This window comes from Pogoniulus pusillus, chromosome 6 (assembly GCF_015220805.1).
Source record: "Pogoniulus pusillus isolate bPogPus1 chromosome 6, bPogPus1.pri, whole genome shotgun sequence".
NCBI classification, from domain to species: domain Eukaryota; kingdom Metazoa; phylum Chordata; class Aves; order Piciformes; family Lybiidae; genus Pogoniulus; species Pogoniulus pusillus.
In genome coordinates this window covers 29,823,549-29,851,066 of record NC_087269.1, presented here as the reverse complement: position 1 = coordinate 29,851,066, position 27,518 = coordinate 29,823,549, and the positions used below count along the sequence as shown (strand labels likewise).

Here is a 27,518-nt window from a genome sequence, read left to right as displayed (position 1 = left end):
CCTGGATAGGACCTCACACACACACAGCTTTTGCTCGCAGGATCTGGAGAACAGCTCATATGAGGAGTGGCTGAGGGAGATGCGATTGTTTAGTCTGGAGAATCATAGAATCAGTCAGGGTTGGAAGGGACCACAAGGATCAACCAGTTCCAACCCCCCCTGCCATGGGCAGGGACACCCTACCCGAGGGCAGGCTGCCCACAGCCCCAACTCTTTCAGTCTGTGCTCACAGCAGAGCTGCTGCAGCCCTCTCAGCATCCTCATGGCCCTTCTCTGGACACACTCCAGCATCTCCACATCCCTCCTGCAATGGGGGCTCCAGAACAGGATGCAGGACTCCAGGTGGTGTCTCAGCAGAGCACAGTAGAGGGGGAGAATCACCTCCCTCCACCTGCTGGCCACACTTCTCCTGATGCAGCTCAGGCTCTGGTTGGCTTGCTGGTCTGCAAGTGCACACTATTGGCTCATGTTGAGCTTCTCGTCCAGCAGCACCCCCAAGTCCCCCTTCTCAGGGCTGCTCTCCAGCCTGGCACTACCCAGCCTGCATTTGTGCTTGGCATTGCCTTGACACAGATGCAGGACCTTGCCCTTGGTCTTGTTGAAGCTGCTGAGGTTGGCTCTGCAGCCTGTCCAGGTCCCTCTGGATGGCAGACACCACTTATAGTGGTGTTTCTATGGGTGTGTTGCTACTTCTTTCTGTTGGTCCCTGCAGCCTCATAGACTTAAGTTGGCTGCAGAGCTTTCTCCCAGCCCAGACTCAGAAGACTGCCATAGATGAGGGTTTGTAAAGGACAACCAACCCTGAAATAACCCACAGGGGGGGTTGCAATGGGTCAGTAACAATTCCTCAAGGTGAGGCTTGCAAGGGGTCACCAATGCTGAACTCACCCAAGGTCAGGTACACAAGGGACTAGCAACCCTGAAATGAGCTAAGGTGAGGTTTGCAAGGGGCCAGCAACCCTGAAATCACCCAAGGTCAGGTGTACAAGGGACTGGCAACCCTGAAATGATCTAAGGTAAAGTTTGTAAGGGGCCAGCCACCCTGAAATAACCCAAAATCAGGTTTTCATGGGGGCAGTAAAACTTGAATCATCCAAGGTGAGCTTTGCAAGAGTCTGCAAACTTTCACTCATCCAAGGAGGGGTCAGACCTCTCCTTGAGGGGACAGAAGGAGAGGAGCAGGGCTGGGTGCTCACCTCGCTGACGCTCACGTTGTAGCCGAAGGGGCTCTCAATGATGGGAGGGTTGTCGTTGACGTCGAGGATGCTGACTCGCAGAGTGTGCTCCTTCCTCCGGGGAGGCACGCCACCATCCGAGGCTTGGATCTGCAGATGGAGTTGGGCTTTCAAAGGAGATGCTGTTCTTTAAGCTCACAGCCTCAAGAAAAGAGCCTGGATGCTCCAAAGCAGAAGAAGGCCGAGGAGGGTTGGTGCTTACCCGTAAGGTGTAGTGGTCCAGCAGCTCCCGGTCCAGCGGCCGTGCCACGAACACCTCTCCGTAGGTGTTGTTGGTGGTACGGATCTCAAAAGCTCGGCCAATGTTCCCCGAAGCCAGTGAGAAAGTCACCTGGAAACATCATGGAGAGAGCAAACAAGGGCAAGGTAATGTGATGCTGTGAGGAGGAAGAGGAAGGAGACCCCACAATAATACACCCAACGTTGGCTCAGGACGTCTCTGAGCAGTTTTAAATGCTCAGCTGCAATGCTTAGGGTCCAGGGGTGTGCTGGCCTGGTGCAGTCACCCCAAAGCACACACCCATGGGCCAACCCTGGTCTCCTCCACAGCCCTTCCCTGATGCTTGTAGTTTTTGGTATTAAGGAACCTCATTAAGACCTGTCTGCATGGTAAAGAAAATAGCAAATGGCCAAGAGATCCTGTTCAGCCTGCCAAGGGCTTTGCTGCCTCTCCCCATGCTGGGAGAGGCCACAGGTGGTTTTCAGCTCACTTTGACACATGGCCCTCAAAGGTCTTTGCCCTGGATAGCCCAAGGACAATGATTTTCCTCTCCTCCTGCATGCCTTGACTGAGGAGTGCTGGTATTCTCTGCACATACCCCCCCACGCCCCCCAAAAACTGCTGGTGTCAATAACCAGAATTTGCTCTCAGGGATGATGAGAAGGGGAAGAGGTTGGAAAGATGCTGCTGGAGGCATTTCTGCCTTGGTGAAACACTCCCACAGCCTCCTGGGCAACCTCAAACCTGCTGTGCTGGCCTTCCTACCTGCCCGTTGCTGCCTGCATCTGGGTCACGGGCCAGGACCACAGCCACCCTCTTGCCAACCAGGCTGTCCTCTGCCACACTCACAGACGAGTCAGAGGTGATGTCGAACTGGGGGCTGTTGTCATTCTCATCCAGGACTGTGATGGTCACCTGCAAGCACGGCACAGGGCTCAGACAGGAGCTGGCCTCCTGCCCACTCAGCATCAACAGTCAGCTGGACACCCCTAGCAAACTCTTGATCTACTTTGAGGTGCCAACAATGTAAGTAGTATTCAACCCATGTGGAAATGGGTACAGGTGTCTGTGCTCAGGAGATGAAGCTACATTCAGTGAGTAGAGTCCTTCCCATGTGGAAATGGGTACAGGTGTTTGAGCTCAGGAGATGAAGCTACATTCAGTGAGTAGAGTCCTTCCCATGTGGAAATGGGTACAGGTGTTTGAGCTCAGGAGATGAAGCTACATTCAGTGAGTAGAGTCCTTCCCATGTGGAAATGGGTACAGGTGTCTGTGCTCAGGAGATGAAGCTACATTCAGTGAGTAGAGTCCTTCCCATGTGGAAATGGGTATAGGTGTCTGGGCTCAGGAGATGAAGCTACATTCAGTGAGTAGAGTCCTTCCCATGTGGAAATGGGTACAGGTGTTTGAGCTCAGGAGATGAAACTACATTCAGTGAGTAGAGTCCTTCCCATGTGGAAATGGGTATAGGTGTCTGGGCTCAGGAGATGAAACTACATCCAGTGCATAGTGCCCATCCCAGATGAGAATGGGCACAGGTATTTGAGCCTGGGAACAGAAGTTAAATCTCTGTCTGCAGAGGAGAAGGAGGAGGGATGCACAGAGGCTGGAGGAGGAGCTCAAGGGTGCTGCAGCTTTCAGGAGCTGGATTTTTCTACGGAGCATCCTTCTCCAAATATTTGGCCACAAGAGCAGCTTACACTGCTGCAGGGTGACCCTTTCCTGCTAAGCTTCTCCTGAGCAGTGATTTCATCCCTGCTTACAGCACCAGAGGTTGGGCAAGCTTTGCTTTAAAGCCAAAATGGCACAAAGAGCTGTGTGTATGTAACTCAACCAGGGCAAGATGGGCACAGAGAAGAGTGGAGCTCCCTCCTGGGATAACCTCAAGCAGGGGTGAGTGAGAAACCAGGCAGGAGGTGCTTGGAGGGATGCATCACCAGAGGGGACCAGGCTACCTCAGCCACAATTAGCCAGAGGAAATGCTCTCATCGTGTTTGTAATCAAAGTGCTGCAACACGACAGAGAAATGAGAGAGGAAGAGCCTTTCTGTTCCCGGGGCTCTATTTATGGGTGCCCCAAGTCCCCAGGTGTGGCCAGGCTGAATGTGACAACATCCCAGAGGAAGCCAAGCAGTGGGCTGTGTGCCTCGGGGTAATTTGGCTATTGTTGATGCTGAATGACAGAGAGTCAGGAGCTGGGAGAGCCCATTCAGCTGCTCTGATGGATCCAGCAGCTGCTGTCCCAAGTGTGGGATAAGGGTGTTGGGATTTCTGCTGGTCAGCAGCAGGGTGGCTCATGAGCACCTCACCATGTCCCCAGGTCTGTCACAGAATCTGATGCTGGTGGGACAGGGCTGGAGAACTCTGCCTCCTCATAGCTCAGTGTGGATTTCAGGGTGGATCCTGCCCCCTAGGGTGATGCCAGCACGATGGCCATGCTTACCTTCTGTTGGAGGAAAGCAAAGAGGAAAACAAAACAAAGAACCGAGAGTTAGTCGTGGATGAGGAGGTGCAGACATCTGCAAGGGGCACTGGGCAGCCCTGCATCCCACCACAGCAGTGCTGGGGGCTTCAGGTCCTCCACTGAGGCAATTCAGAGGCTTCTCTGCAGGTACATCCCTTTGTACTCAATGGATTTCCCCTTGCCCTGGGAAAGGCCTGGCAATGCATGGAGAATGCAGCCATAAACACCCGTGGGTGCTGACAGGCAGCCTCACTGCCTTTGCCATCCAGCATCTTCTGAGAGGCAACAGATGCACCAAGACCTGTGATGCTGCCCATCACTGCAGGCCAGTCTCCAGTTTCAAATCTTTCCTTGGGGTCTCACTTCTCCAGCTGGGCCAAGCCAGCAGAATTTGTGTAGTGCCAATCTATCCCTGCTTGTGGCACGGGGGACCAGGCTTGCTCTGCACCCAGCGTGCCTCCTGCCCCCACAGAGAAATGCAAATCACTCCCCCTGCCTGGCTGTCTTTGAAACTGCCAAATAGAACCCTGCCAAAGAGAGAATCACAGAATCAGTTTGGTTGGAAGAGACCTTTTAACATCACCAAGTCTGACCATGAACCTAGCACTGCCATTTCATCGCTAAGCCATGGCCCTCAGCACCACCTCTACACAGCTTTGAAACCCCTCCAAGGGTAAGGTCTTAACCACTGCCCTGGGCAGCCAGGATCAGGGCTCAGCAACCCTCACAGGGAATAAATCCTACCAAAACTTTCCCTAATGCAACTTGAGGTCATTGGGGGGGTTGGTCTTAATGATCTCCTTGGGTCTCTTCCAACCCCTAATATCCTGTGATCTTGTGATTTCTTCTTGTCCTATCACTTGTAACATGAGAAAAAAGGCCAAACCCCACCTGGCTCCAACCTTCTTTCAGGGAGCTCTAGAGAGCAAGGAGGTCTTAGAATCATAGAATCATAGAATCAATCAGGTTGGAAGAGATCTCCAAGCTCATCCAGTCCAACCTAGCACCCAGCCCTGGCCAATCAGCCAGACCATGGCACTAAGTGCCTCAGCCAGGCTTTGCTTCAACACCTTCAGGGATGGTGACTCCACCACCACCCTGGGCAGCCCATTCCAATGCCAATCACTCTCTCTGCCAACAACTTCCTCCTAACATCCAGCCTAGACCTCCCCTGCCACAACTTGAGACTCTGTCCCCTTCTTCTCTTGCTGCTTGCCTGGCAGAAGAGACCAACCCCACCTGGCTACAGCCTCCCTTCAGGGAGTTGTAGACAGCAATGAGGTCAGGCCTGAGCCTCCTCTTCTCCAGGCTGCACACCCCCAGCTCCCTCAGCCTCTCCTCACAGGGTTTGTGTTCCAGGCCTTTCATCAGCTTCATCGCCCTTCTCTGGACATGTTCCAGCACCTTCTCCTCCATCTCCTTTTGTCCATGCTAAAGCCTAATTCCTTAAGCTTCTCCTCACAAAACTTGTTCTCTAGACCCCTTACCAGTTTCATTTCCCCTCTCTAGACATGTTTCAGCCCTTGAATATCCTTCTTGTAGTGAGGAACCCAAAACTGCACCCCATATATGAAGTGTGGCTTCATCAGTAATGAGCACTTGGGGATAAACCCTGCCCTAGTCCTGCTGGCCATATTATTGGTGATCCAAGCCAGGATGCTGTTGGCTTTCTTGGCCATGAGGGCACACCCTGACTCCTATTTACCTCTTTCAAGACTGCTTTACCTTGGTAAGCAAACTGCAAACTCCACAGCTTAGGGTTCTGGGTATTTGTGGTTCTGAGAAATCCCATCCTATGCCATGGCAAAACTAAAAGGCACCAACTCACATTTCTGCAAATTCAAGGTAATCCTCAAATCAGGATTTCCAGGCCCTGCTGGCTATAACAGAGAGGACAACCAGCACACGCTGTTCCAGGTCAGAGGAAGGCGACCTGAGATCAGCTCTGCCTGCACAGTGGTTCATGGGGAAGTAGGTAGAAGCTACTCACCACTGTGGAGTCAATCTTTGGTCCTCCGTCATCAGCCACCACTGTCAAGGTATAGAAGTCTCCTTTCTCTCTGTCCACTTGGCCTTTGACAGTGATCACGCCCTGCCAAGGATGAACAACAGCCATGCTGGTCACCAAGAGTTAGGCTCAGCAAGCCAGGAGGGGTCAAACTGTGGCTACTTACAGTGATCCCATTGATTTTGAAAAGGGAGAGTGCCTGGGCATTGGTGTTGGGGTCGAACTTGTAGGTGATCTGGTTGAGGTTGTCAATGGAGCGAGCCTGGACTCGGAGCACCTCGGAGCCCAGGGGAATATTCTCCATGATCACAGCCTCATAGCTGCTGTTGGAGAACTGCACAGCTTCATCCAGTTCATTCAGCAGGCTGACATACACGCTGCAGAAGCCCTGGTTGTTGGGAGGTGCTTGGTCCGTGGCAGAGACGTTCATGAGGTAGCTGGTTTTGGTCTCATAGTCCAGGTAGTCGATGGTGGTGATGAGGCCTGTGCTCTCATCGATCTCAAACTTCCCTTCTGCACCGGACAGGATTTTGTAGTTCACCAGGCCACCGTTCCCTGGGGTGGGAGCAGGAGCCATGGGGCTGGCTGGACCAAGCATCCCAAAGAAGCAGGCACCACCGACGCTAACGTCAACCTCGCAGCAGAGCCCATCAACCCAGCCAGGCCAGGATCCATGCAATGGCTGACTTTGCCACTTCTCCCCCAACCCAAGCTGGGTGTTTCTGACCTCCAGCTTCCTACCTGTATCTCGGTCGGTGGCCCGGACCACCACCACTGAAGTCCCTATCCCTGCTGTCTCCCGCAGCCCCAGGCGGTTATACTGGCGCTGGGTGAACACCGGCACCTCGTCATTGACATCTTCCACGTAGACAATCACCTGCAAAACAACCCCCCCCACCCCGGGAGAAACCACAGGTGAGCTGAGCAAGCTTACAGTCCCTCACCAGCTCCTCATTGCTCGTGAGGGGAAATACAGCCTTCACTGCCCTCATCTGCTGCACAGGAGAAACATCATCTCTGCCACACACACCCCCTGACGGGGAGTGAGCACACAAAGCTCAACAGCACGGACTGAAACAAGCCCTGTGCTTGGAGTGACTCAGTCCTCCCTTGGCTGGAGGGACATATGGCCTGCATGTGAATTCCTCCCTGCTTTGGGATAGAATCATAGAATCAGTCAGGCTGGAAGAGACCTCCAAGCTCATCATCCAGTCCAACCTGTCACCCAGCCCTGTCCAATCAACTAGACCATGGCACTAGGGAAAGAGGACAATCATTTTCTGTGATCCACCTTGTTCCCAAGAGCCAAAAGGCACATCTAAAGACATAGAGAAGTGGTGCTGAGGGAGAGCAGCACAGAGTACAGGAACCTGCTGGTCCTGGTGGACAGAGGAATGACCATGAGCCAGCAATGTATCCTGGTGGCCAGGACAACCAAAGGTATCCTGGAGCGTATTAGAACAGGTGTGGTTAGTAGAATCGTAGAATCAAAGAATCACAGAATCAAGCAGGTTGGAAGAGACCTCCAAACTCAGCCAGTCCAATCTAGCACCCAGCCCTATCTAATCAACCAGACCATGGCACTAAGTGCCTCAGACAGGTTTTGCTTCAACACCTCCAGGGACAGCGACTCCACCACCACCTCCCTGGGCAGCCCATTCCAATGCCAATCACTCTCTCTGACAACAACTTCCTCCTAACAGCCAGCCTAGACCTCCCCTGCCACAACTTGAGACTCTGTCCCCTTCTTCTGTTGCTGCTTGCCTGGCAGAAGAGACCAACCCCACCTGGCTACAGCCTCTCTTCAGGTAGCTGCAGACAGCAATGAGGTCAGCCCTGAGCCTCCTCTTCTCCAGCCCAAACACTCCCAGCTCCCTCAGCCTCTCCTCCTGCTGCAGGACCTTGTGGTCAGAGACTGTAACTCAGCAATGCTGACTGCTGGGTGGGAAATTCTGCTCCAAGTTCAGCAGGTCAGGCTGCTGTTTCCCCAGGGAACAGCCTTTCTCCTCCTGGTTTTCTGCTTGCTGCTGATGCTGTGGACTTGTCACGCTCAGCCAGAGCCTACCCCACCACTGGGTCTAAAAATAAAAGCAACCAGAGGGTTGGGGCTGTGGGAGCTGTGGGAAGCTGGCGTGCCCCTGATAAAGATTATTGCCAGTGGGTCCTGGGTTATTTAAAGAAATGCCTGGTCAGGAGATGTGGCTTCCAACAGCTCAGCTCTTCCTCCTGATGGCTGAGTGGCAGCTCACCAGGTGAGCAGGATTCTTTCCAACAGTGACTGCTGCACCACTGAACAACCTCATTGCATCGATTCGTCACAGGGAAGCAGAGAAAAAGCCAACAGCCCACTCCAAAGGGATCTCATCCACCCACAGGCAGCCCCTGGAGACTTCCTGTCAGCATTCCTCTGCCAAGATCTCCCAAACTTCCTGCATGCCTGCGAGGGCTGGAGATGACTGCCCTCTGATGAAGCATCCCAAATGCTCCAGATGAACTCCTCCTCCACTCCACCATGCTGCCCTCCCCTCAGCAGCTGTCAGGTCCTTACCCTCACGGAGCTCCTCATGGGTCCTTGCTCTGTGTTGTAGGCCTCCACCTCCAGGACGTGAGAGGAGTTCTGCTCCCTGTCCAGGGGCCGCACACCTCTCATCACCAGCCCGGTGCTGGGATTGATGCGGAAGTGGTTGTGCTCATTCCCTGGTGGAGGGCAAAAGGGAGATGCATGCTGGGTGCTGATATGGCATCAGCTCTGCTGACACATCCAGCCCTCCCTTGGGGAATATCCTGGAGGAAAACCCAAGTCCTCGTCTCATAGAATGCTAGGAGTTGAAAGGACCTCTGGCAATGATCGAGTCCCACCCTGCTGCTAAAGCAGGATTATCCAGGGCAGGTCGTGCAGGAATGTGTTCAGGTGGCTTTTGAAAGGCTCTAGAGAAGGAGAGTCCACAACCACTCTGGCCAGCCTGCTCCACTGCTCCACCACCCTCACACTACAGAAATTTTGCCTCCTGCTGAGGCAGAACTCCCTGTGTTCCAGTTTGTGCCCACTGCCACTCATCCTATCACAGGGCATCACTGAAAAGAGACTGGCCCCTTCTTCTTTGACACCCAACAGCCCAATAGTTGCAAACATTAATCAGATATGAATTAATAATTCAGGTGTTTGCAAACATGAATCTCCTTCAGCTACACCAGGGTTTGGCCCTGGTCAGGGAAGGAGCTACAGGTGTCCATCCATGGCAAATCATGCCCCCTGCAGTAAATTCTTAGGCTAAAAGTTTGCTCAGGGGTGGGGGAAATGTTCCTGTGGGCAGGAAAATGGAAAAGGATGGAGAGCACAACCTCTGAGGCCTGTGCAGGAGATGGCTGAAGCTTGGTACAAACCCATCAGTGCACAAAGGGGGCACCTGGACTTACCCTTGACGATCCTGTACCACACTCTCCCGTTAATGCCTTCATCTGCATCTGTGGCTTTCACCTTTATGAGAAAAGAAAAGCAGTGAAGGTGTAGGGCTGCAAGTTCCAGACTCTGACAAGATCCCTCCCTCTGCTGAAGCTGGGTAATCTCAGCCACTCCTCATAAGACCCGCTCTCCATATCCTTCTCCAGCTTTGTTGCCCTTCTTTGGACACTCTCTGGCATCTTGGTGTCCTTCTGAACAGTGTCCTTCTGAACCCAAACCCGAACCCACTATTTGAGGTGTGGACTCAGCAGTGCCAAGCACTGAGGGGATGATCCCTTCCTTAGCCCTGCTGGCCACAGTGTTCCTGATACAAAAGACTTCACCAATAAGGATGGAGCTTCCCTGCCCACAGAGCTGTGAAAGGATTCCTGCTCCTGTTGGGCACGCAGCCTGCAGCATCAGGACAACTCACCCAAGCATATGTGAAAACTGCCAAAAGAAACACAAATGCAACCAGCCTAGAGCATGGACAGTGTCACTGAGTACACCCTCAGCAAGTTTCCTGACAACACCAAGCTGTGTGGTGCAGCAGACAGGCAGGAGGGCAGGGATCCACCCAGAGGGACCTAGACAGGCTGCAGAGGTGAGCACAAGCCAACCTCAGCAGCTTCAACAAGACCAAGGGCAAGGTCCTGCATCTGTGTCAAGGCAATGCCAAGCACAAATGCAGGCTGGGCAGGGAGTGGCTGGAGAATAGCCATGAGGAGAGGGACTTGGGGGTGCTGCTGGAGAAGAAGCTCAACAGGAGCCAGCAGTGTGCACTTGCAGCCCAGAAAGCCAAGCAGAGCCTGGGCTGCAGCAGGAGAAGTGTGGCCAGCAGGTGGAGGGAGGTGATTCTCCCCCTCTACTGTGCTCTGCTCAGACCCCACCTGGAGTACTGCATCCAATTCTGGAGCCCCCATTGCAAGAGGGATGTGGAGATGCTGGAGTGTGTCCAGAGAAGGGCCAGGAGGATGCTCAGAGGGCTGGAGCAGCTCTGCTGTGAGCACAGACTGAAAGAGTTGGGGCTGTGCAGTCTGCAGAAGAGGAGGCTCTCAGGTGACCTTCTTGTGGCCTTCCAGGATCTGAAGGGGGGGCTACAAAAATGCTGGGGAGGGACTTTTTAGGCTGTGAGGGAGAGCCAGGACTAGGGGGAATGGAGCAAAGCTGGAGGTGGGGAGATTGAGACTCGCCATGAGGAGGAAGTTGTTGATCATGAGAGTGGTGAGAGGCTGGAATGGGTTTCCCAGGGAGGTGGTTGAGGCCCCATGGCTGGAGGTGTTTAAGGCCAGGCTGGCTGAGGCTGTGTGCAGGCTGCTCTAGGGTAGGGTGTCCCTGGGCATGGCAGGGTGGTTGGAACTGGCTGATCCTTGTGGTCCCTTCCAACCCTGACTGATTCTATGATTCTATGGTGGGCTGGACTCTGCTCTGGGTCTCTGCAAAGCTCCCAACAGTGGGTGGGATCAGCCTTCAGCTGCGCTGCCCTGCACAGATCCGCTGCCTGTCCCCGGATATCCAAGACACGGGTCCCCTCTGGTGTCGCTGAACAACACTGCAGTGTTTTCTCCTCAAAGCCCAGCCAGCAGCACACTGGCCCCAGCAGCTAAGAAGCGGGATGTGGTGAGGGGCAGTGGGCTCTGGGTTTCCTCCCCAGCTGGCATCGAGGCACCGCGTCCCCGCTACGCAAAAATCGCTTCCCACACAGCATCCAGTCCCAGCCGCAGCGGTGGCCACTTGCAAGTCCCTCCAATGAGGATGCCGAGAGTGTCTTAGTTTTTATTCTGCTTGCTCCTTCCCCCAGCAAGGCATCTTTTGCTGCACTTCTCCCTACAAATATTACTCAGTGGTTTCCTTTCCTCAGGCAAGTGGGGGGTCGGTGCCCAGACATGCATTGCAAAGGGGAGGGCAAAGGACGTACGTGCAATGGGAACAGTGAGGCCATTTACAGGGCATCAGTTTTACAGCCCTGGGCTTGCAGGAGTCAGAGATGCTCTTTGGAAATGCAGTTTTGAGATGTTTTGAATTGCTCTTGTTCTCTTCTACCAAACCAGCCCATGCCAGCTGAAACCTCAGTTTGCAAGGCAGTCAGCACTTTCTGCCTGGATTTCCCACTCCTGGGCCATGTACCTTGCCCTCACCTGTCCCCAGATCAGTTCACATCTTGCTTTATGGTCAAATACAAACCCTGTGCCCTGATCCATGTTTCATCATGGATCAATCACTTGAGAATCACAGAACTGTTTTTCTTGGAAGAGACCTTTAACATCACCAAGCTGTTCTTCAGCCCTCTGTTCTGCAGTGTGATTTTATGCTGGGAGTTGTCTCAGTCCAGGTGCAGGACCTTGCTGAACCTCATGAGATTCCCAGGGGTCCACTACTGAAGTAGTTTCCATGAAACCAACACATGCTCCTGCCAGCCTGAAGCTCATCTGCTTCTGCTATCACCCACTAAGGTCCCAGAGGAGATGTGGTGAGAGGCTGGAATGGGTTTCCCAGGGAGGTGGTTGAGGCCCCATGGCTGGAGGTGTTTAAGGCCAGGCTGGCTGAGGCTGTGTGCAGGCTGCTCTAGGGTAGGGTGTCCCTGGGCATGGCAGGGGGGTTGGAACTGGATGATCCTTGTGGTCCCTTCTAACTCTGACTGATTCTATGATTCTGTGTGGTGCTTGGATGGACTGTTCCCAAACTTGGGCAAATGATTGGACTGGAGTGTAAGTGGTGGGAGAAAAGCTCCTTCTGCTGCTTTATCCCCCTCCTTGAGAGAGTGAGCTGCAGGCAGAGCCAGCCTTTTGCAGGTCACCTTTCCAACACTCCCAGCTCCTGGAAAGGGGTCAAAAAAGGAGGAGGGAGAAGAATAGAAGGATGGGAATAAAGCAGGCAGCTTGGCACAGAGCTGCTGGGAAAAGGGGGAGCAGGCATGAAGCTCAGCCCACGACTGTACCATTCAGTGTCCTGCAGGGGCAAAGCCTGGGGCAACAGATCCTGGGGGACCTAGTCCCTCATCCCAGCGGGGCACAGCCCCAGGGCACTGCTGAGCTGGCAAAGCGTGGGAGGGGGCTGAGTGGCTCTCTCGGCTTTGCATGCTCAGGCTGTCCCTAGCCTGGCTGCCATTGCTCTCCCACCCTCCTATGCCCTCTGAAAGGGAGGAGTGGGCTGGCAGTTGGTGGAGCACGGTGGGAGAAGCGGCAGGGCAGGCGTGCTGGAGGAAAGCCTGCGCTCGGCTGGCCGGTGAGAGGTAGGCAGCCCAAATCCCCAGGGCAGGTCCGTCACTGGCCACTCCGGCCGACTCGGAGGGGTGAATGAGGCAAGCCAGGGACGTGTTGCCATCCTCAGTTGCAGAGTTTATGCCCTCAGCCTGGAGAAAGGGCTGCAGGTGGAGTGGGGAGAGAAGATGCAAAGTTTGGGGTGGGTTTGAAGTCAGGCATCCTTCCTGCCTTCCCTGTCCTGTTGCTTTGTGCTCGGAGATTGGGAAAGTCCTGCGGGTGCAGTGCTGTGAGGGTGATGAGGAGCAGCATCCCTGACAGCCCTCGGCTTTCTGAACCTGGCTTTCCAGGCTGGTGAGCTGGGAGTTTGTGATTTGCCAGCATCACCTCCTCCTGCAAGAGGCTGGAAAGACTCAGTGCATTGGGAAAAGCTGGGGAGCTCCAGGAAAGCATTGCTAAGCAGGATGGGGAGGGGAAAGAGAGATGCTTTTCATCTGAGCTGGATTACAGGCACAGAAGAGCCTGAAGCTGGAAGCTGAGAAAATGGAGGGAGAGTATATGGAAAAATGCTGCCAAACAGGCAGCTGGGCCAGGCCAGGCAGGCAGCACTGCTGGGCAGAATAATCTCTGCTGCTGATGTACAGGAATCATTTCTCTTTCCTTCCCACCCTTCTCAGGAGCACTCCACTTCTTTGCAGTTCCTCTTCTTTGCCTCTGATCCTTGGCTGCTCAGCTATGGGGATGTCTGTGGCTGGAAATGATAGGCAGGAATGACTCTCCCTGGGGGATTTGCCAGGCTGGGCAAGCCTCTCATTGACTTATGTGAGCTGCACAACATAGGGCTTGGTGGGACACTGAAGCCAGAGAATGGTGGTGCTACAGACAGGGATGCAGGCAGGCAGCAGCCTGGCCAGTGGGTACAAAATGTTGTAGGTAAGTGGTCTGCTGCCAGGCTTCATGGAAGGCACCAATCCATGGGATTGAAACGTTTGTCCCCATGTATGGAGAGTGCTGATTTTGCCAATTTTGGTGGCTTTTTGCTGAGATTCTGTTGAAATGGCTTTAGCTTTGTCCCAGGCAGGGGATAAAGGGAGCATTCCCTTTCATATGTGGATAACTTTACTGGCCCTGAAGTCACCACTCTGCAAAAGTTTCCCAGATGTTTAGTGACTTTCTCTAGAAGAGCTTAGAAATCAGGTGAGGGGCAGCCTGGATCTTCCCTGAACCTCCAGCTCTGCCAGTTGAGCTGTGTGTGAGGATGGACAGGATGGGAAGCATGGCTGGAAGAGCCTGGGAAAACAAACAGCAGTGTGACCCTTCTGATGGTGTGTAAGGGACATTTTCATCTGTACTGAAAAGCAAAGCCTCACAGCCACCACCAACAGAGCAAAAAACAACCTCAAGTTGTGCCAGGGGAAGTATAGGCTGGATGTTAGGAGAAAGTTGTTGGCAGAGAGAGTGATTGGCATTGGAATGAGCTGCCCAGGGAGGTGGTAGAGTCACTGTGCCTGGAGGTGTTGAAGCAAAGCCTGGCTGAGGCACTTAGTGCCATGGTCTAGTTGATGGGAGAGGGCTGGGTGCTAGGTTGGACTGGCTGAGCTTGGAGGTCTCTTCCAACCTGGTTGATTCTCTGATTCTATGAAACCTTTTAAGGTTGTTTTCTGTGTAATTTGGGCAGTGAGCGATGCTCGTCTCCTCTGACGCAGCACCTTGCTTTCCATTAGGCTCATCTCCGCTGAGGTGTCTCAAAGTTTGCAATTAATGCTTAAAGACATGCCTCCTCTCTCCTTGTTTCTGACTGCTGTGCTAGTGAATGCCTGGCTGCTGCCTACACAGACCTGTATGGCTTTGGGATGGCAGCCACAAGAGCAGACCCAGAGAGCCTGGCGGTCCCTGCAGCCCTGTCTTTCCCCATTCTAAGCTCTAATTAAATTGGCTCAATCCAAACCCATACTTGCCAGGAGACTGCCTGCCCATGGACAATTCTAACAGCTCTCCATCACTCTTCTAAATCCCACATCTCTGTAGGAAAGTCAGTGTAATAAAGCTCTACCTTCAGCACACAGGCTAGAGCACCAAGGGCCAAGCCAAGCTGTCGCATTGCAGAGGGTTGGCACAGCAAGATCTCTGAGCTGGGAAGATGCTGCTCTCAGATTCAGCCCCCCCCCCCCCGAGCCAAAAATGGGTAAGGGAGGGTGCAGGAAAACAAACCAATGGGTGCAAACTGCTTTGGGGATCTGAGTTTGGGGTGGGAAGGTACCTGACCTGGTGGGGAAAGCAGAGTGGCCATGAAGTATTTGGTAAGAGCTCTTACTGTTGAAACTGGTTGCATCACAACTGGCTGAGACACTCACGACATGTCTGAACCTGAAACTAGGTCAGGAAAATGCCTTGCTCAAAAGAATTTTTGGTGAGGGTGTTGCACTTTATCCCTGCAACCATCCAAAAAGGCAGTGCTAGCACAATGCTGCAGCTCAGTGAGGGCTTATCTGGGCAGAAGTTCAACCAACTATTCATTTTCTCTAGGGGGAGAGAGAATTGGCTGAACATGAGCCAGCAGTGTGCCCAGGTGGCCAAGAAGGCCAACAGCATCCTGGCCTGGATCAGCAATGGTGTGAGCAGCAGGAGTGGGGAGGTGCTCATGCCCCTTTACTCAGCACTCCTGAGACCACACCTCCAGTACTGTGTCCAACCACAGTACAGGAGGGACATTGAGGTGCTGGACCAGGTGCAGAGAAGGGCGAGGAGGCTGGGGAGAGGTCTGGCAAACATGGCCTGTGAGGAGCATCTGAGGGAGCTGGGGGTGTTCAGTCTGGAGAAGAGGAGGCTGAGAGGGGACCTTACTGCCTTCTACATCTACCTAAAAGGAGGTTGCAGTGAGGCTGGAGCTGGTCTCTTCTCCCCAGTTACTAATGATAGAACAAGAGGAAATGGCCTCAAGTTGTGTCAGGAGAGGTTTAGGTTGGCTGTTGGGAGGAAGTTGTTTCCTGAGCAGGTGGTCAGGCACTGGCACAGGCTGCCCAGGGAGGTGGTGGAGTCACCATCCCTGGAGGTGTTTAAAACCAGAGGGATGTGGCCCTTGAGGTCTGGTGATGAAGGCTGCTGGGCTGAAGGTTGGACTGGCTGATGCTGGTGGTCCTTTCCAAGCACAGTGATTCCTAGTGATGAGATGTTGTGCTGAGGGCTTTGATTTAATCAAGGCCTTGTCAGTGTGAAACTAATGATTGGACTGGATGAGCCTGAAGGGCTTTTCCAGTCTAAGACACTCTGTGAATAATCAAAACCACCCCCAAATGACAGCCAGTTCAACAAAGCCACGTTTCTGAGGAACAGACCTGCTCTAGTGCATGGTTATTTACTGCCCTCAGAACAGCTTCACGCAATGTGTGTGTGTGAGCTCCCCACAGGTGTCATCACTGGGACCATGGTGTCCTAGTGTATGTGGTTACTGCTTGTGCTACATTTCTTTGCCAGATGGTTTTGCACTTCAGGGCAGAGCTTTATGGGTATAAATCCCACCTCTGTGCTTTGCTTGCTGGCAAAGCAGACAGAGTCCTGTCATCCTGTGTCACAAAAAAAAACATGGCTAGGAGGACCTTAGACATTTGAACAAGCCAAAAATCCACCAGGCTGGAGAGAGGGTGGCTGTCTATCCAGATTGTAAGTGGTAATCACCCATGTTGCTTTTCACTGCAGGGAAGATGAGCACAAAGGATGCTGACAATGGGACCTCTCCCACTCCACCTCTCCCTTGGCTTCTGGTTTCAACCACTGAGCTGGTCCCACCCAGTCCTGCTCCCTCCAAGGTGGTAGACCCACTGTCCATCATCATCGTGCTTGTCTGCATCTTCCTCCTCCTGGCAACTTTCCTCATCTTTGTCAGCCTCTGCAAGCCCGTGGTGCTGGACCATTCCCACTTTGGGCGTGGGGAGTGCATGCCACATCACCCAGCAGATGCCAGCGAGCCCCAGCTGAGGCTCTGGAAGCGGCTGGGCTCCCTGCGCCGCTCCATCAGCACTTTCAGAAGGAGCCAGCCTGTGTCCCACAGCCAGCTTGCCCATCCCAGGAACTTCCCTGCCAGCCAGGACTGGCATGTCATGGAGTCCACCAAAATGTGATTCCTCTCTGCAGGGTGCTAAGTCAACCCACACTGCTCTTCTGTCCTAGGCTTTGGGTTCATGCTCAGCTGCCTCCTCAAGCCTGGCATCCAGGGCATCCCAGCCGAGCTCATTTACATGCAGCAGCTCTGCAAGGTGACAGGAGATTTTGCTATTTCAAGTCCCTCAAAGCTTTCCAGGTTGCTGTTTCCTGGCAGAAAAGGTGGAGGCAACCCAACTACACCCACACACAGCTCTCGCCAGGCATGCCAAAAAAATATTGCTGCTTAATTTCTTCTGGAAAACGTTGTGCAACCTGTGAGGCAGCTGAACAAACAGCCTGGGCAAGAGCAGGAACAACCTGGCTGCCTAACAAAGAACTCCTTGAAGAGGGGCATCCCAGGGCAAACGTCTCCTCAGGAAGCAATCCTCAGCTGAGATTGCCCCCTGAGATGTGCTCCTGAGTAGGTGGAGGAAGGCTTGTTCCCCTGACTGTGGGTTGCTGTGGGTGATGCTTGGAAGGATGCATGTTCCAGCTGTCTGCTGGAAGCCTGCTTCAATAAATGAGCAGCAGGAGCAGGTAAACACGCCTGTAAAGACAGTAAAGAGGCCTTTGGAGGCTTGCAGCCTCTGACAGCTTGGAAAGGCACCACGCAAGGCTGAGCTGCTTGTTTCTGCTGGGAAAGGGTACAACAGCCAGCAGGTGAGCTGATGTGCTTAAAGGCAAAAGGAGAAGATGTTTAATTCTTCAAGGTCTCAAGCTCATACTACGTTCAGCCATGGAGCTCACCTCTTTAGGTGAGGTCTCTGTGCCCAGCGAGGTCTCATGGTGAGCATCCAATAATATCTCTCTGGGCTTTGTGTGTTTTCTGACCCTTGCAGGGTGCAGCTCTGCATCAGGACCTCCCTGGCTGCCTGGAACATTCCCTCACTCCTCCTGGTGTGGATTGCCAGGTTTTGGACAAGGGGATGGGAAAACCTTCAAAATCCCTCAATGCTGCCACAGGGACAGTGGGATGATGTTTGAAGGGGGAGGTATTCAGTACCAGGTGTTCACTTCTAAAGGTGTAAATTAAACTAAACCTGAGTGATTGCCTATTTACTTTTCCTGTCTGATTTTGTTCTCTGGAAAACAAACTTCTTCCAAAATACCACATCCCCTTTGTCACAGAATTCCAAAGGCATCCCCCTCTTTTGGGAATTGTGCTTGAAGAAAAGGGACTTTAATGCCAAGATTGTGTTTTTGTCCATTCCCAGCCTTCCAATTTATCACAGAATCAGTCAGGGTTGGAAGGGACCACAAGGATCAGCCAGTTCCAACCCTCCTGCCATGGCCAGGGACACCCTACCCTAGAGCAGCCTGGCCACAGCCTCATCCAGCCTGGCCTTAAACACCTCCAGTCGTGGGGCCTCAAACACCTCCCTGGGAAACCCATTCCAGACTCTCACCACTCTCATGATCAACAACTTCCTCCTCACAGCCAGCCTCAATCTCCCCACCTCCAGCTTTGCTCCATTCCCCCTAGTCCTGGCACTCCCTGACAGCCTAAAAAGTCCCTCCCCAGCTTTTTTGGAGGCCCCCTTCAGATACTGGAAGGCCACAAGAAGGGCACCTGGGAGCCTCCTCTTCTTCAGACTGAACAGCCCCAACTCTTTCACTCTGTCCTCACAGCAGAGCTGCTCCAGCCCTCTGAGCATCCTCCTGGCCCTTCTCTGGACACACTCCAGCATCTCCACATCCCTCTTGCAATGGGGGCTCCAGAACTGGATGCAGTACTCCAGGTGAGGTCTCAGCAGAACAGAGTAGAGGGGGAGAATCACCTCCCTGGCCCTGCTGGCCACACTTCTCCTCATGCAGCCCAGGCTCTGCTTGGCTTTCTGGGCTGCAAGTGCACACTGCTGGCTCCTGTTGAGCTTCTCATCCACCAGCACCCCCAAGTCCCTCTCCTCAGGGCTACTCTCCAGCCACTCACTGCCCAGCCTGAATTTGTGCTTGGCATTGCCTCCACCCAGATGCAGGACCTTGCCCTTGGTCTTGTTGAATCTCCTGAGGTTGGCTTGTGCCCACCTCTGCAGCCTGTCCAGGTCCCTCTGGTTGGTAAAGTAGCATTTGTAAATCTAGCTCAGTTTTGCATGTCTCATGGCAGCAGTCTTCTCCACCCTGCATGCTTCCAGCCTGGACAAGGGAATTGCAGGCAGATCCTACCCCCAGAGACAGGTACAGTGCTATGGGCATCACTGTGCCATGGCACAACAGGAGACCAGGAGCCACAGGAGCTGACGCTCCCAGCAACCCACACATGGCTCCCAGCAAACCTTTATTGCAGGAGGCAAAAGGCTCCTTTCTTCTTTCCCAGTGACTCACCCTGTCCCTGAGAGCCAGGGACAAAGCTGCCCGTTTCCCTGTGCACCGAGAGGTATTCAAGGCAGGAGCAGCCTTCCCAGGGCTCTCTGCAAAGAGCCTTTGGTGCCTGCTCCAGAAGAGGCCTGGGTTTGAAGGGATGCTGGAAGCTTTGGAAGCTGAGTGAATGCCTGCATTCATTCAGCACTCACTGAGCCATTCAGCTCTGCCCACTGCACCCTCGAAGAGGAACAAAAATGAAAGCAAAGTCCAAATGCTTTCCTCCCTCCATTTTCCCCCCTTCTCAGAGCATCTCTTTGCATGCAGTCTTCTCTCTCCCCCTTGAGACCTCCACTCCCCTTTTATGATGGGAGGAGGGCGAAAGTGGGGACACAGCCAGGCAAAGGCACCTTGCCAACACAGGGCTTGGGTTTGCTCCTCTCCCCTCCTGCAGAAATGGGGTGAACTTTGTAATTGGGTTTGCTCCTCTCCCCTGCAGAAATGGGGTGAACTTTGCATTTGGGTTTGCTCCTTTCCCCTCCTGCAGAAGTGGGGTGAACTTTGCATTTGGGTTTGCTCGTCTCCCCTCCTGCAGAAGTGGGGTGAACTTTGTAATTGGGTTTGCTCCTCTCCCCTCCTGCAGAAGTGGGGTGAACTTTGCATTTGGGTTTGCTCCTCTCCCCTCCTGCAGAAGTGGGGTGAACTTTGTAATTGGGTTTGCTCCTCTCCCCTCCTGCAGAAGTGGGGTGAACTTTGTAATTGGGTTTGCTCCTCTCCCCTCCTGCAGAAGTGGGGTGAACTTTGTATTTGGGTTTGCTCCTCTCCCCTCCTTTGTGCTTTGGTATCTTCTCCCCGGTGCTCACAGCCTGGGCTACCACAGGAGCAGGGGAGTTTATAAACAAGGAGACATCTTGCCCTGGGGCTGTAGGAAGTAGACTGATGATGGGAAGGAAAAAAAAATCTCCACTCTGAGCTTCCTGCAGCTCACAGTCACAGTTCCAGCGCCTGGAGAACGGCAGACTCCCTCCACCCACCCAGGAGCCACGGTGGAAGAGAGCTACATACCTGCACTATGCTGCTGGCAGCCGGGATGTCCTCAGGGATGCTGACCTCATAGCTGCTCTGAAGAAAGATGGGTCTGTTGTCATTGACATCCAGCACAGTCACATACACGGTGGCAGTGCCTGTGCGCCGGTTCCCCGTGGGGCCGTTGTCTGTATGGGAGAGAAAGGCCAGGGCAGGTTCAGTCACCTCCAGCTCCTCCTTGCACAGGGAGTGCTCAGCCTTTGGCTGCTGAAAACAGCAGGACCCAAGTTTCTGTCCCCCAAATCCTCCCTGTTTTCTGCAGCTTCCAAACCCCACACTGAGCCACAAGTTTGGGCTTGGGGTTTATTTTTTCCTGCTTATCCTGAAAGAAAAAGGAAAAGCCAAACCACCTCCAAGCTCTGCCATGGAGCCAAAGGTCAGTGGAGGCTGCAAATGCATGTGATCATTAAAGAGGGGACTAAGAGGGTGATGTATGCTGGAAGGGACTGCTGGAGGTGTTGGGAGGTGAGGATGAACAGGGGTTTGCTGAGCTTTCTGCAGGGTCAGTTCAGCTCATGGCCAGACAGCACCAGGGTCAGTTCATGCTCAGTAGATAAGGACATATCAGTGTGGCTCTTTGCTTTGCCACCAAGGATGAGACAATGGGGAGCATAGGCTGGGTTTGGGTTTTCCAGCATGAAGCAAGAGAGCACTAAGCCCATTCAGCTGGTGACTGGGAAAACACCAGCAGCCTGATAGCCTTTGGAATGGTCCCTCTGCCACTTGGGGTCTGGTTCTGTGTGCCCAGCCGGTGCAGCATTCCCACTGCAGAGTCCGTGGAGCCTGCAGTGCCGTGCCCCTGAGATTTCTGACCAGGCTACTTATTTCTCTTGTCAGAAGGGACACCCAAGTCATCTGCAAACAGGCACATCATTATAAAGCTCTGGGGATGACGGCCAAGCTGCGTCTGGCATGCGGGCCCTCTGCCCATGCCAGGTGGCTCGGGATTAATGGGCAGCCACTGAGCCAAGGGCTGGCATAGCATTAGGGGAATGATGCTGTGGCACTGGCATTTCTGGGTGTAGGTTTGTCCTGGACAGCATGAAGCCTGTCAGGAATGGGGGCCCTTGCCTTCCTTAAGGGAAAGGAAAACAGCCGTGTGAGCCTGTCTGCAAAAGTGATGGTGGAACCCCCAATTTAATACACTTGGGCTACGAGATGCTAACACCAAACACAGGCTGTAGTTGACAGTGCACCCCAAAGGCTGTTGTCACTCTGCTGCATTTCCAAGACAGCTGAGTACGTGCAAGGACACCTGGCATGGCAGCAGCTGGGAAGGGTGGGAAGTCCTTACCGATGGCCTCCAGGATCAGTGTGTACGATGCCACAGTCTCCCTGTCCAGACTCACGACTGTCCTGACCACCCCATCCCTGAAGCCAACGCTGAATTTGCCATCCTGGTTCCCACCTGCAGCAAAGGACAAGGACCAGGTCACCCACTGTCCGGATGCAGGAAGAAGGGTTCACGTTTCAGAGGACGCTGCAGCCTGGTACAGGGCCAGCCCAGCTGTGGGAATCACAACCATTCAGCCTGGCCTCCTGAAGGGCTGTGATCTACATGGCTTTGAGCAGAGCAAGTGCAGATCATAGAATGTGTTGAGTTGGAAGTGACCTTTAAAGGTCACCTAGTCCTATATCCTGGCCTGGATGAGGAAGAGTGTGGCCAGCAGGACAAGGGAGGTTATTCTTTCCTTGTACTCAGCACTGCTCAGGCCATACCTTGAGTGCTATGTCCAGTTCTGGGCTCCTCAATTCAAGAGAGATGTTGAGGTACTGGAATGTGTCCAGAGAAGGGCAAGGAAGGTGGTGAGGGGCCTGGAGCAGAGCCCTGTGAGGAGAGGCTGAGGGAGCTGGGGGTGTTTGGCCTGCAGAAGAGGAGGCTCAGGGCTGAGCTCGTTGCTGTCTACAGATACCTGAAGGGAGGCTGTAGCCAGGTGGGATTGTTCTCTTCTGCCAGGCAAGCAGCAAGAGAAGAAGGGGACAGAGTCTCAAGTTGTGTCAGGGGAGGTCTAGGCTGGATGTTAGGAGGAAGTTCTTGCCAGAGTAAGTGATTTGCCATTGGAATGGGCTGCCCAGGGAGTTGGTGGAGTCACAGTGCCTGGAGGTGTTGAAGCAAAGCCTGGCTGAGGCACTTAGTGCCATGGTCTAGTTGATTGGCCAGGGCTGGGTGCTAGGTTGGAGTGGCTGAGCTTGGAGGTCTCTTCCAACCTGGTTGATTCTATGATTCTTAGTCCAACTATCCTGCAGTCAGCAGAGTCCTCTTCAGTGGCTCAGAGTCCCATAGAACCTGGCTTGAAATATTTCTAGGTGTTGTGTATCTATCACCTCTCTATGTAACCTGGGCCAGTGTCTTACCATCCACAGCATCAAACAATTCCCCCCTCTGTGTAGCCTGAATCTCCCACTTTTAAACTATCACCCTTTGTCCTATCACAGCAGGTCCTGCTAAAAGGTCTGTCCTCAGCTTATGGATCACTTTCAAGTACTGAAAGGCCACCAGAAGGTTTATCTGGAGCCTTCTCTTCTACAGGCTGAATAAATCAAATTCTTTCTCAGCCTGGCCTCACAGCAGAGGGCTTGAGCCCTTTCACCACCTTTGTGGCTTTCTCTGGCCCCACTCCAACAGTTCCATATCTCTCATGTGCCGAGGACTCCAGAGCCAGACCCATCACTGCAGGTGGAGTTTCAGCAGAGTGGAGCAATGGGTCAGAACACCCTCCCTGCACCTGCTGCCCACTCTGCTGGAGATCAGCCCAAGATACAGCTAGCTCTAGGCTGAGAGCACATGGTGCTGGCTCACGTTCAGCTTTTCACCCACCAGCACCCCGAGTCAGGGCTGCTTCTCCAGTCCCAGCTTGTGTTAATGAAACATGAAGTTGCTATTGTGAGAAAAATGACTCTTTGGTATCACATCTATTTTTACCTTCTTCCTGAGGGTTAAATGCCACATGTGCCATTTGCAAGTCAAAGTGTGGCCAGGGGGTTCCCCAGCCTCCAGCTGCAGGTGCTGCAGTTGTGGTTCAAGCCAGGCAGTGCTCAGGAAGCATCACTTCCCTCCAGCTCCATGTCCATCTAACCTCACCTTCAAGTTGGGTGATAAATACTGTGTTCAGTTTTGGGCTTCCCAGTTGAAGAGGGACAGGGATCTGCTGGAGAGAGTCCAGCAGAGGGCTACCAGGATGATGAGGGGACTGGAGGGCACTGCCTTATGCAGAGATGCTGAGGGACCTGGGGCTGTTTAGTCTGGAGAAGAGAAGACTGAGAGGGGATTTGATAACTGTTTATAAACACCTGAGGGCTGGGCAGGAGAGGGGGGACAGGCTCTGCTCACTGCTGCCTGGGATAGGACAAGGAGCAATGGGTGTAAGTTGTAGCAAAAGAGGTTCTGCCTCAACACAAGGGGGAACTGTAAGAGTCCCAGAGCAGTGGAACAGGCTCCCCAGAGAGGTTGTGGAGTCTCCTTCGCTGGAGCCTTCCAAGGCCTGTATGGATGTGTTCCTGTGTGCTCTGTGTTAGATAGCATTGTCCTGCTCTGGCATGGGTTGGACTCGATGATCGCCTTGGGTCTCTCCCAACCCCTAACATCCTGTGAGCCTGTGATCCTGTGATGAGGTCTCCTAAAACCCCAGAGGGGCTTCCAGCCCTAAATACCATTAGGTGAAGGCCACTCCAGCGGTGTGAAGCCTGCCACATCCCAGTGGTGTGAAGGCAGGAGATGCCTGAGGGCAAGACTTCACCCCAAGCAGGACAAGCAGCTATGGAGTGGTCAGCAAGGCGAAGAGCCAAGTGGGGCTCTTCAGCAGAGGGCGATACTGCACAAGCTTTGGAGGGGCTGGAAAAGTCAACGCAGGTGAGCAGAGAACCCTGGCGACAGGCTGGGGCAGCCTGCTCCTTTCCACAGCCGAAGGTCCCCTTCGTAGCTGTCGGTGAGGAGTTCCTACCTGTGATGAAGTAGCTGAGCTCAGCGTTCAGCCCAACGTCAGCATCCGTGCAGTTGAGCCGGACCACTTTGAAATCCCGGGCCACGTCTTCGGGCAGCGACACGTTGTAGACAGCTGGGAAGAAGGTGGGGCTCTCGTCGTTCACATCCAGAACTGAAAGAGGGGGCAGAGCTGAGTACCCTCTGAGGGATGCTTCTCCTGCAGATGTCAAGCTGATGCTCACTGGGCTCCCCAAACCACCTGCCTGCTGCTTTGAGCATCCCAGGGATGTGGGGTGGGGTTGTGCGTGGACCTTCTGTGAGGCTAATCCCCCTGGCACCAGGCTGTATTTGGTTGTCTCTGATACATCCAGATGACAAAGAAGTCCTAACTGGTGCAAACACCAACTGTAATCACAGCCTCATTTCCATCCCCATTCAGAGGAAAACGTGGGGCTTCAAGGATATGAGCTCAGCATTTCCTGGTGTGTATGGCAGAGAGCTCAGGGGTTAAAGAACCAGAAACTTCATCTCCCAAACCCAGGCCTGAGGAGAGCCCAGGATCATTTTATTTCCAGGTGATTTTTATCCACTACACTTGTATGAAGCCAATCACTAGGAATGTACTGGATCAAAACTAGACCACCTAATAATGGTCTCTCCTATATGAACCACAGCTCCTCCCCGGGGTGAGGTGTTCTTGTCACCCAGCCTTCTGGGACCAGAGTGGGGCTCTGTAGCTGGAATGGGTTCTGAGGCACTCACCTTTGACAGTGAGGGTGCTGGTGGAGCTCTTGGAGGGTGTGCCAGCATCACTGGCCACCACCCTCAGGTAATACTCAGCGATCCTCTCCCTGTCCAGCACGGTGGTGGAGGTGACAAGCCCACTGGTGCTGTTGATGAGGAAATCCATGCGAGGCATCCCCACCTGCATGCGGTATGTCACCTGTCCATTGGGACCCTCGTCCAGGTCAATGGCCACTACCTGGTGGGGAGAACAAAGAGGAGGGGAGAGCCCTATCATCTGATGATGAAAATCACACTACAGAAGCCCTGAGCATTTGTTTCCCCCCAGGGATGTTGGGCTCAAACAAAGAGGCAACATAGGGAGCAAGTATATGGGTGGAATGTCCCAGTCCCATCTGTATCCCCCACATTCGCATTTTTAGGGGATGGGGAGGGTGGAGGGATGGGGAAGGTGGAGGGGATGGGGAAGGTGGAGAGGATGGGGAAGGTGGGATGGATGGGGAAGGTGGGATGAATGGGGAAGGTGGGATGAATGGGGAAGGTGGAGGGGATGGGGAGGGTGGAGGAATGGGAAGGGTGGAAGGGGTGGGGAGGGAATGCATTGCTAGTCTGCTTTGCAGAGACAGCATCAACAGCAGCAGTCGTCAGTACGGTGGCAAAGAGACACACTCACCTCGAAGACAGAGGAGCCTGCAGGAAGGCCCTCAGCAATCTCAGCCACGAAGGGCAGGTTTTGGAACGTGGGGTCATTGTCATTCAGGTCCAGCAAGTTGACAAAAACAGTGGCGCTGCTGGTAGCTCGCAGGGGTGGCCGCCCACCTGCAGAGCCCAGGAGCAGGGGTCTCAAGGTTAATGCCTTGATCTGCTTCCACCCTTTTTACCTAAAAAGAAGCCCTCCCTCCATGTGCAGACAGTGGTGCAGGATGGGGCTGCCCCTGCATGACTTGTGTCAAGCAGCTGAAAAACAAGAGCGACCCCAATCTGTGCTTATATCTGTCTTTCTGGCAGGCCAGGTGAGACAATGGCTTTAGCACTGCGCAGAGGGGATGCCAAAATAAAAGGGGACAGAAGAAAGGTTATATAGAAGCAGCATCATTTTAGTTGGAAAAGACTCTTAAGATCACTGAGTCCTACTGTTAAGCCAAAGAGGTCACCACTGAACCGTGTTGCAGAGTCACAGAACGTTAGGGGTTGGAAGTGACCTGAAAAGATCATCCAGTCCAACCCCACTGCCAGAGCAGGATTGCCCAGAGTAGGTTACACAGGAACATGTCTAGGCTGGGTTTGAATGTCTCCAGAGAAGGAGACTCCACAACCTCTCTGGGCAGCCTGTTCCAGTGTTTTGCCACCATCACAGTGAAAAAGTTTTCTCTTGTGTTCATGTGGAACCTCCTATGCTCCAGCTTGCATCCATTGCCCCTTGTCTTATCACTGGGCATTGCTGAGAAGAGCCTGGCTCCATCCTCCTGACACCTGCCCCTCACAGAATCACAGAATTAACCAGGTTGGTTAAGACCTGTGAGATCATCCAGTCCAACCTATCACCTAACACAGAATCACTGAGGCTGGAAAAGACCTCCAAGATCATCAAGCCCAGCCTATAACCGAACACCCTTATTGCTGTCTACAACTACCTGAGGGGTGGTTGTGGCCAGGGGGAGGTTGCTCTCTTCTCTCAGGTGGCCAGCACCAGAACGAGAGGACACAGCCTCAGGCTGCACCAGGGGAGATTTAGGCTGGAGGTGAGGAGAAAGTTCTTCACTGAGAGAGTCATTGGACACTGGAATGGGCTGCCCGGGGAGGTGGTGGAGTCGCCGTCCCTGGGGCACTTCAAGGCAAGGTTGGACGTGGCACTTGGTGCCATGGTCTAGCCTTGAGCTCTGTGGTAAAGGGTTGGACTTGATGATCTGTGATGTCTCTTCCAACCCTGATGATACTGTGTGTGATACCACCACATCAGCTAAGCCTTCTAACACCTTTTAATTAACTAAACCATGGCACTAAATGCCTCATTCAGTTCCCTTTTAAACACTCCAGGGATGGTGACTACACCACCTCCCCGGGGCAGCCCATTCCAATGCCAATCACTCTGAGGCCACTTCTCAGTCTCCTCTTCTCCAAGCTGAAGAGCCCCAGCTCCCTCAGCCTCTCCTCATAAGGGAGATGTTCCACACCGTTCAAAATCTTTGTGTCTCTGTGCTGGACTCTTTCAAGCAGTTCTCTGGGATCCTTCTGGAAGTGAGGGTCCCAGAACTGGACAAAATAGTCTAGATGTAGCCTCATCAGGACAGAGTAGAAGGGGAGAAGAATCTTTCTCAACATACTATATCAGGAACAGTGTGGCCAGCAGGACAAGGGAGGTTATTCTTTCCTTGTACTCAGCACTGCTCAGGCCATACCTTGAGTGCTATGTCTAGTTCTGGGCTCTTCAATTCAAGAGAGATGTTGAGGTGCTGGAAGGTGTCCAGGGAAGGGCAAGGAAGCTGGTGAGGGGCCTGGAGCACAGCCCTGTGAGGAGAGGCTGAGGGAGCTGGGGGTGTGCAGCCTGCAGAAGAGGAGGCTCAGGGTTGACCTCATTGCTGTCTACAAGTACCTGAAGGGAGGCTGTAGCCAGGTGGGGTTGGTCTCTTCTGCCAGGCAAGCAGCAAGAGAAGAAGGGGACAGAGTCCCAAGTTGTGTCAGGGGAGGTCTAGGCTGGGTGTTAGGAGGAAGTTGTTGTCAGAGAGAGTGATTGGCATTGGAATGGGCTGCCCAGGGAGG

At 53.5% G+C, this 27,518-nt stretch overlaps 2 protein-coding genes across 2 annotated transcripts in view; one reads left to right on the top strand and one right to left on the bottom strand.

Annotated features, from left to right (window-relative positions):
* CDH23 (cadherin related 23) overlaps positions 1–27,518 on the bottom strand; it is a 370,794-nt gene that overhangs the window by 49,815 nt on the left and 293,461 nt on the right. The window contains exons 24-37 of the mRNA XM_064145069.1: positions 25,432–25,577; positions 24,777–24,996; positions 24,034–24,186; positions 21,387–21,500; positions 20,072–20,220; positions 9,344–9,404; positions 8,475–8,623; positions 6,668–6,803; positions 6,093–6,481; positions 5,909–6,010; positions 5,323–5,325; positions 2,221–2,370; positions 1,438–1,566; positions 1,197–1,325 (exon numbers count right to left, since the gene is read on the bottom strand). Coding sequence (XP_064001139.1) covers positions 1,197–1,325; positions 1,438–1,566; positions 2,221–2,370; positions 5,323–5,325; positions 5,909–6,010; positions 6,093–6,481; positions 6,668–6,803; positions 8,475–8,623; positions 9,344–9,404; positions 20,072–20,220; positions 21,387–21,500; positions 24,034–24,186; positions 24,777–24,996; positions 25,432–25,577 — 2,030 coding nt within the window. The remainder of the gene's footprint in view (positions 1–1,196; positions 1,326–1,437; positions 1,567–2,220; positions 2,371–5,322; positions 5,326–5,908; positions 6,011–6,092; positions 6,482–6,667; positions 6,804–8,474; positions 8,624–9,343; positions 9,405–20,071; positions 20,221–21,386; positions 21,501–24,033; positions 24,187–24,776; positions 24,997–25,431; positions 25,578–27,518) is intronic.
* Positions 12,534–17,747, top strand: C6H10orf105 (chromosome 6 C10orf105 homolog). The gene is made up of 2 exons (XM_064145665.1): positions 12,534–12,600; positions 16,265–17,747. The coding sequence occupies exon 2, from the start codon at positions 16,270–16,272 to the stop codon at positions 16,684–16,686; it is 417 nt and encodes a 138-aa protein (XP_064001735.1). The 5' UTR covers positions 12,534–12,600; positions 16,265–16,269; the 3' UTR covers positions 16,687–17,747.

Coding starts and splice junctions, on each gene's coding strand:
- C6H10orf105 (XM_064145665.1), top strand. CDS start 16,270: ATGAGCACAAAGGATGCTGACAATGGGACCTCTCCCACTCCACCTCTC.